This window comes from Aspergillus pseudonomiae, assembly GCF_009193645.1.
Source record: "Aspergillus pseudonomiae strain CBS 119388 unplaced genomic scaffold BDV37scaffold_62, whole genome shotgun sequence".
Lineage (NCBI taxonomy): Eukaryota > Fungi > Ascomycota > Eurotiomycetes > Eurotiales > Aspergillaceae > Aspergillus > Aspergillus pseudonomiae.
In genome coordinates this window covers 165,158-173,388 of record NW_022476054.1, presented here as the reverse complement: position 1 = coordinate 173,388, position 8,231 = coordinate 165,158, and the positions used below count along the sequence as shown (strand labels likewise).

At 48.7% G+C, this 8,231-nt stretch overlaps 3 protein-coding genes across 3 annotated transcripts in view; 1 reads left to right on the top strand and 2 right to left on the bottom strand.

Annotated features, from left to right (window-relative positions):
- Window positions 1–1,313, top strand: part of BDV37DRAFT_178424 (CapA family protein) — a 1,331-nt gene extending 18 nt beyond the window's left edge. Inside the window, exon 1 of the mRNA XM_032079449.1 lies at window positions 1–1,313. This exon is cut by the window's left edge and continues 18 nt beyond it. Coding sequence (XP_031938899.1) covers window positions 21–1,157 — 1,137 coding nt within the window. The 5' untranslated portion in view covers window positions 1–20 and the 3' untranslated portion in view covers window positions 1,158–1,313.
- BDV37DRAFT_296188 (PTH11-like integral membrane protein) lies at window positions 1,164–2,777 on the bottom strand (the record flags this gene model as incomplete). Its single annotated transcript, XM_032090066.1, has 4 exons — window positions 1,164–1,755; window positions 1,807–2,302; window positions 2,359–2,424; window positions 2,586–2,777. The coding sequence occupies 4 exons, from the start codon at window positions 2,775–2,777 to the stop codon at window positions 1,397–1,399; spliced, it is 1,113 nt and encodes a 370-aa protein (XP_031938898.1). The 3' UTR covers window positions 1,164–1,396.
- Window positions 2,778–5,782: 3,005 nt separating this feature from the next.
- On the bottom strand, window positions 5,783–7,408 carry BDV37DRAFT_296187 (uncharacterized protein; the record flags this gene model as incomplete). Its single annotated transcript, XM_032090065.1, has 3 exons — window positions 5,783–6,034; window positions 6,068–7,309; window positions 7,376–7,408. The coding sequence occupies 3 exons, from the start codon at window positions 7,406–7,408 to the stop codon at window positions 5,783–5,785; spliced, it is 1,527 nt and encodes a 508-aa protein (XP_031938897.1).
- Window positions 7,409–8,231: the final 823 nt, after the last annotated feature.

Sequence of the window (8,231 nt, the reverse complement as noted above, 5' to 3'; positions counted from 1 at the left end):
AAAAAAAAAAAAAAAAAGAAATGTCCCCAAAATCCTACACCCTAACCTTCACTGGCGACGTCATGCTCGGCCGCCTCATCGACCAACTCCTCCCAACTCACGTCCCCAGCCCAACCGACCACGCCACAATCACCAAAATCCTCCAAGCCTACCCATCCCTCAAATCCTACTCCCCCCGTTCCCCCTGGGGAACCGCCCTGCCCTTCCTCCACGCCTCAGACCTCAATCTCATTAACCTCGAAACGGCCGTCACCACCGTGGACACGCCCTGGCCGAACAAGACCTTCAATTACAGGATGCATCCCCGCAACCTGGAGGTGCTGAAAGTGGCCAACATCGACTACGTGAGTTTGGCGAATAACCACACGCTGGATTTCGGGGAGATGGGGCTCAGCGAGACGGTTGAGGCGGTTAGGGGCGCGGGGATTGCGTTTGCGGGTGTTGGGGAGGAGGGGCCGGCGGTTTTGAGGTTGGGGTCTAAAGAGGATCATGGTGGTGGTGGTGGTTCTTCTTCTTCTGCTACTGCTGCTGGTGATGGTGCCAGTGGTGAATCGAAAGAGTACAAAATCCATGTCTACTCCGCCTCAGACCACCCACGCGCCTGGTCCCGCATCCCGCAGTTCAATTTCATAGATTATAGCTCTGCCACACGTGCAAAGCTCAAGACGCTCCTGACCCGCGGGGAGCAGCCCGCGCTGAAGATCTTCTCGGTGCACTGGGGCCCGAACTATGCGTGGCGGCCGGCCGGGGAGATCCAGGCTCTGGCGCGGTTCCTGGTCGACGAGTGCGGAGTGGATATTGTGCATGGGCATTCGGCGCATCATCTGCAGGGCGTGGAGGCGTATCGCGGCCGGTGGATTCTGTATGGGTGTGGGGATTTCGTAGATGATTATGCGTTGGATGCGGAGTTTCGGAATGATCTTGGGGCGCTGTGGAGGGTTTTGGTTGAGGAGGATGGGAGGGGTGGTGGGTTGTCTTTGGGTAGGTTGGAGGTTGTTCCGACGAGGTGTCGGCTGTTTGAGGTCGAGGTTTTGGGGGTGGATGATGAGGATCATGGTTGGGTTAGGAGGAAGCTGGGGGAGTTGAGTAGGGAGTTTGGGACGGTTGTTCAAGGGGAGTTGGGCAGGGATGGGCAGATTGTGTTGGATTTAGGATGATGTTATATTGTATTATGTTATATCGGATGTTTGGGGGAAGTTTGTGATTTCTTGTCTGGTCTGTATGTATGTGGTTGATTTGGTGGTCATTATGGTATCATGCGAATAATGTACAGTTTTGCCTCCCATGGAATAACAGTCGTGTGCAAAAATGAAAGTGAAGACATGGACCGAATGGTATAAAGCTGGAAACAAAAAAGAATATACAAAGAATGTAAACGAGGGGGGGAAGGCGTCAATCATGATTCCATGACGAGTCTTCGTTGACTGGCGGACTCGTCGTTTTTGGAGGTTTCTTGGTACATCTCCGTGGTCACTTCGATGCCCTTGAAGGTGTCGTCGGGTTTCCTTTCGCCCTGCTCGACATCAATCGTGCACATGCCGAAATCGTCATTTTGTGAGGGCAGATGCATGCGCGTGACTCGGGACCGAGTGGTAGCAGTGGCGGTTGGATTCCGGGTGTAGTGGTTGTAGCTCTGAGTCGACAGGAGCTTCGGGAACAGGCAGCTGACAATCGGTCGCAGGAAGGGAAGACAGGCACATATGATGGCCACATTGCACTCCGCTGCGGTCCAGTACGAGGCGCCCACGTTGCTGTCTGATTAGGGTTAGCGATGGATACCATGCAATCACTCTTGCGTTTTCTTACAAGATGTGTCGGGATCTTTCGCGACCGCGCGAAGACTAGAAAGTCGCAGGATGCTGGTTATGACCACCCTGCTTGTAGTTAGCATCACCCTCCATGTACAATTGCTACAATGGGAGACCAACAGCCCACCGATGGCGAAAACACCCATGAGGGCAAATTTTTGTAGGCGCGGGAGCTGTAGTTGAGAGAGAAGAGGCATCGGCATGATAAGGAGCGTGACGTCGGTGACGATATTCATTGATGCATTGAAGAACCAAACGGCCTCGAAGCTCAGACACGAGCCAGCGATCGTTCGATCCCAGAACTTGGCCACGGGGACACAGTTTACGAAGGCACTCACAACAGCCCAGGTCCCGTACAACGCGACAACGCCCATCACGACCCAGCAAGCAATACGGAATCGGCGGTCGGGGAAGATGCGGAGATATTGGAAAAGAATCGAGAATTTAGTGAGTGCGAGACTGGCATTATAAAAAGGAATGGCCGCCCAAAGTCGCTACAGCAATAGAAGATGAGCATATGCCAGGCAGTAAATACTTTGTGATTGCATACCTTCAATTGTTGTTTCAATTCTTCATCGGAAAGAGCAGAATTATGCGTGCCGAGCCCAAAATGCACCTCTGTTGCGAGTCAGGACTGGTCTGAAGTGGCATCAAGCATATCCTCTCGGGAAACTTACGGGCAGCAACTAAAGCGAGGTAGACAATGGCAAGTACCTGGGATAGGTAAGCAACTCATCGAGTAATATACAACAGCAGCTCTCCAGCAATGGCGCTTACCAGAGAAAATAGAATTGTGTAATCTTCGCGACCGATCATTTTCAGCAAGCCAATCCTAGCATACATCCGCATGCCAACCACGAGGATAGAAATGGCAGTTAGCACGGCTGTCACCACCAGTGCACGTTGTCCCCGTGATGCTCCGTCATCGCCGTCTCGAGGAAATAGAATGTGTGGCAGTATTTCGTCCATTGTGATGTTATGATACTAATAAAGAGTGACTCGAAGGGATCCTCGTATACAAAACGAATGTAATCATTAGCCCGAATTGGCTGCGCATCAGTAGTCAGTCCTAAATGATGCACAGTCCCCAGGCTTGTAACCAGAGGTCAGTGTAGAGTGAGCTGCATGAAAGATTGTGCCATCAATAACTTTGGCGTGTGGGGAGGTTATCTATGAAAAGCTTGGTGGGCTCTGGAGAGAGGGGGGCCTCGGTATGCTGGATATGTGGTAGTCAAAGTTTGATAGTCTTCAATAGCGTAGTCTGAGTCCTGGGACAGAATCACAATGACTCGCTGGGAGCCTGCAAAGTATTAACAGCATTCCTTTCGCCCATGTGGTTCCATAGTGGCGGTAACCGACTGCATTGTTAGTACTCGCGATGAAGGTACTTGGCATGTCTCCACATGCGTCGTCGTCTGTGTGGGTTGTATATCCTGTACAGCGAATCAACGATTGTGCTCCGACACTGTCTGAGAGACGTTCTGTCAATGTAGTGTCGTTGACTCGTTATAGGCAGACCCATGGTAGCCACAATTTGCTAGTCCTTCCTTGTAGAGGATAGATTTACTTGTGCCGTGGCCGGGAGTGGAGTCGTCGGCACTGTTTAGCGCCTCTGATTCGGGGTTTTCCTTTGCTCCACTCACGAATGCCGGTTTGGCTTTTAGTGCGCACGAGTGCATGTAGGTCAACGAGGCTTCAGCGTGGCGAGGAATTGCCATGCAAGACCGATAGTTCGCTCAATAGTGCATCTTATCTTGGGTTGGACTTCGTGAACTGATATAATAACCATAAACCCTCGCGATTGAGGTCGGATTCAATAACAATTAACATGACTGTATCTTTGTTTCGTCTTTATGAAATAAATCATGCCATGTTGGGTCCGAGTGGTTCCCAGTAACTTAGTTTCCGAGAGAGTTCCAAGAATGCTGTTCACTGTGTCGGAGTACCCGTGGAATGCAGCATGTCGGTACCGCCGCAGTGCGGGTTGGCCGTAACAGATCGTATGATCGTCGGTTCTCCAGGCACAACTCCATCGCTTGGAGTATGATTTATGCAAGCAATTGGTTTATCCCAGTGCTGATACACAGTACAGTCTCTGGTTTTTGGGATGTCGTCCCAAGTTCCAAGATCTCTTTCTGCAACTCACTTTCCCTTTTGGGTTCCGAGCCAGGCAAGGGACGATCATTTCCTCCCCGAGGGCCAGCCAGTTCGTTCGAAGTGACGAGTTTAAGCCTCCACCGCGAATCTTGGCCGAAAGGGGCAATGTTGGTGTTCCGTCGCTTGTGGAGCAGATTGTCTACTGTACAGTAGAAGTCTTGACGTCCTGGACTCGTCCGTCGTAAACCGCCTGCTCACCGAATACGAAGCATTGTCGGGAAATAAGACCTGCACACAGGTCGGCCATGGCGGGCTTTACAAGGGACAGCGTCCCTCTTCGTTGCATGATCGACACAGTGGAGTGTCGTTAGACAGGACGACGGTGTCTACCGGGTTTTCTTAGCTATCAAGTTTAGCGCACCAAGCCAAAAAAAAAAAAAAAAAATGAAGTACGGGTTGCAATGCCCGCCGTGTTTTAATGACCAGCAATGAATGATGCAAGTAATTCAGAAAAGTGAATGTGGAGAATATTGGGGTAAAATATGCCGGGAAGGCATCGGCACAGTACGGAGAACCTCCGGACGTGTTTCGCGCATATCTCGCCTTTATTTGGACATTAGGGTTCATATTGGTGGATAAAAATGGCCTGTTCAGCACGCCACTCATGACCCAATAGAAACTAATTTCTTGCATGCATGGCCAACTGTCAAGTTGAACGCAAGGGGCCTCAGGGTGGCACATGTATGTAACTTTACATACATAACTAGTAGATTCAACTGCACTATTGCTTCGCTTGGCGATCTTCGGGCTCCAACCAGACGGTCCGCACGCCACTATTGAATTCCACTGTCGCAAAAGAACGAAGTCGGCCGAGTGTGATTGATAAGAACGATCTCACAGTAGGATGGATGCCACGAGCTTTTCCACTTGGGAAGACTAGTCTTGACCCGCATTCCATGTGGTTCAGCCTTTTCACGCTGCCCTTGCATTAGCTTCTTTTTGCCCCTTATTGAGGAGGGACCAAGAAAGCTAAACCATCAATGCTTTATAATCCCTTGAAGTCAATCAATGAATTAAGTAAAATAAGGAAGAAAATGCATAAGTGTTGACGGGTGAGAAACGGGCGATTTCCCGTTGACAACTCCTAGCCATGAGAGCAAACCGATGAGGCTGAATCCACTGTAACGGTGCCATCGACGTCAAATAGATCAATTGAGGCCTAAGCTGCCCATCATTCCCACTAGTTAATATGACTGTGTTATTGCTGTCAAAGATCGCGCGACGATCGTTGACCAGGTGAGGAGGAAGGGAAAGAGAGAGTTGTGTTTAGCGAGTGTCGACAAATGACAATTTCCCCCCCTGACGATCACCTGAAACGGTCAAGCACTAAAAGAAAACTAAAAAAAAAAAAAAAAATCCTCCCCACAAGATCATGACGACATCTACTGAGAAACTGGGTGATCCGGTTCGCTTCGAATGGCCACAGAAATGATCTAAAAGCTTGAAAGCAGCGTTGAGGACGGATCGACAAACACCGTCGCTTGATATGCACAAAGGTTCAGAAGGTGCGGTTCTAAGCCTATCTGCCGGTGAGAGATCTTGTCACTAGAGCCTACCAACTCTTTTCCGGAGATAACAATGGCTATCAAACCCACACCAATGTTGTCTCTTGGCTAGATATCAATCCCAGTCCTGGCAAGACCTTTGGAAGCTGGAAACTATCCCTATCAGAGTGTTTTAATTAACCCAAATTGTCCAAGTAACCGACATCTCGTTGGAATTTGGCCCGGCTTGTGAAGGACGTGTAAGAACCGAGATTGATATCTAGCCATGGGGTAACATTAGTGTGGATTCAAAACTATCGTGTTGGGTCAGTATCAGTAACGCGTGAACTCCTTTGGTCCGAATGCATTCTGAGCCTTGGTATATAAAGTCCGACGGCGTTCGGAAATCTTTATCTTCAATCCCAGTTTCCAGGAACTTAGGTTGTACTTCCAACGTTCAAGGCGGGTCTTCTTAAGAGAGGCTTTCTTTCGGCCGCCGCCTGGCGTCCTGCTGAGGGCTTCCCAGGTGTCGGTTGAATCCGTTGCATGCTGGGATGTGATAAAACCCGGCCGTTCTTCGTAGGTCTCTATAACGTCTATAGTGTCAGTATCAGCAACCTGATCAGCTGTGGTATGGATTTCGAAACGCTGGGTCTTTGTTTGTTGCGTTCCTTTCCTACGGTCGTTAGCATCTGTTTCTCTACATCGCATATCGCAACTTTCTTCGTCGCTATCATCAAGAAAGGCCTCGGAGAGCGTATCGTACTCTTGCTCATGGATTGAGCTATCGCTGAGTGGCTCTATACGATCGTCTTTAATGTCATCGATTAGCATAAATCCCTGGCGATTTAAAGCAGATGTCTCACCTGCAGCCCATTCCAAATCTTTCAGATTCATGGACTGTCTCAGCAAAGAAGGTTTATAGGTCCTGCATTGTCTCTTTTGATAGAAATTCTGTGCTGCGAGTCGGCAAGCTTTGTCATATTGCTCTTGAAGCTGAGCCTTGTGAGATGCCCACTGCTGCCTTGATCGTATGTTGCAAAGGCTAATGAAGCCGTTGCCACAGGCCAGAGATCTACTTTGATACAGTTCGAGAAATCCCGAATCTGGAGACCTGCATTCATCCCATTCAAACCAATCTTCCTTCCATCGGCCATGTAAGGTATAGAACTTGGAAACGCGGCCAGTAGCCCATCGAACGAGATCGAAGCCTTCTCGGTCCAGATCCTGCAGACCATTCTCAAGTTCAACAAGAACTGGGTCGATGAACATCAAGGCCCTCGCAAAGATAGACTGAACGCGAAGCTCGTCTCTGGGCTTGGGCATCTTTGGGTCTGCCAGTTGGAAAAGAAGGGAGATCGCTGGAGGCGTCCCACTGGGTTCGTACATCGGGTGACCGAACCAGTTGAAATGGTGTATAAGTCTTTGTTCGTCATGTGCCATACAATCATTGCGAAACATAAACTCTTCGTCAAGTTCAGTCTGCATCTGTGCAATCTCCTCGTTGTAGTCATAGCTATAATATAGGTCGTTCTCATGATCTTCTCTGACATGGGGTGAAGTGCTCACAGTAGGTATACATGGTTCCGAGGCTGGCTCTACCTCTTTCCCTTTTCCATGGCGACCTTTGCTCCCGTGTCGATATCGCGTTAGACGATTTTGTCCCCTAGCCCGGGAGCTGTCAGTTCCTAGCTGAGAAGAGATGGGGGTATCAGTATCGCCCAGTGTTTCGGATCTATTGCCCACCCTAGCACTCGAGGCGGTGCTGTGGGTAGATTTCAAACGCTCATACTGTTGCTCGAGCGCCTCCTCAACATCTTCGGCCCAGTCGAAACTAGGTCTAAGGGCCTCAATGATATACTGGGCAAACAAACAACTGGTGGTTAGTGAATAGTGCGATACCACATGGCCGGGTCAGTCACTCACCTGCTTACGAAGGGTATCAGTATACTGACCCATAATCAGTATGGTAAATAGTCAATAGTTGAAGGTTTACAGAGCTTCTATAATGTAGAGGGCGTCCTGTAAATGTAGTCTAATATGAAGAGTGATTGGGAAAGCTTAAGCAGAGGATACATTGAAGCAGCCACTGAAGGTTGGGGAAGACATAAGGTGCATATATACACTGCTTCTGGGAGATTATAGTAGACTTTGGCTTCGTGAGTACTGTTGCAGGTTGCTGTAAAAGGTGGTAAAGATTTGCCAATACATTCAAGACTGTGCCATTGCCTCAGGAAAACACCAGCCCCGATAGAATAATGGCTGTAGACCCAATGTTTACTTTTGCTTGAATTGCATGAACAATTGGACACACTCATATAACTGACGGAGATTCCATCTTATAACCAGAAAGAAGCTGGGGGTTCTTTCATGTCCATGCTCTCCCAAGCCGCATTGTTCATAATCCTATGCAACCTAAAGCATCATTGTTGAGTTACGTATAAGATAAGATACACCATTTGGAAACCAGAAACAAAGAGAAATAAGGTTGAATAATATACTGGCTCTATCTAGCACACTGTGCAACGGTAGGGGTAGTGTTTACTTCATAGTCCTGGAGCTTGCAGACGAGGGTTATCAAAGAAACGCAGATGTATGTATGTTTGTGTCTACCATGTACTGGCTTATTCACTACCCAAGTTTATGTCCGAGCTTCCTAGTGGAGTTCTTTATGTAGAAATGATAATCTACAATGGGAATATGCCTGTTTTAAGAATGTCAGATGATGTTTGTGGAACTCCAGATATTGAACGCTCCATGTAGTAATAACGACCTCTTTGAA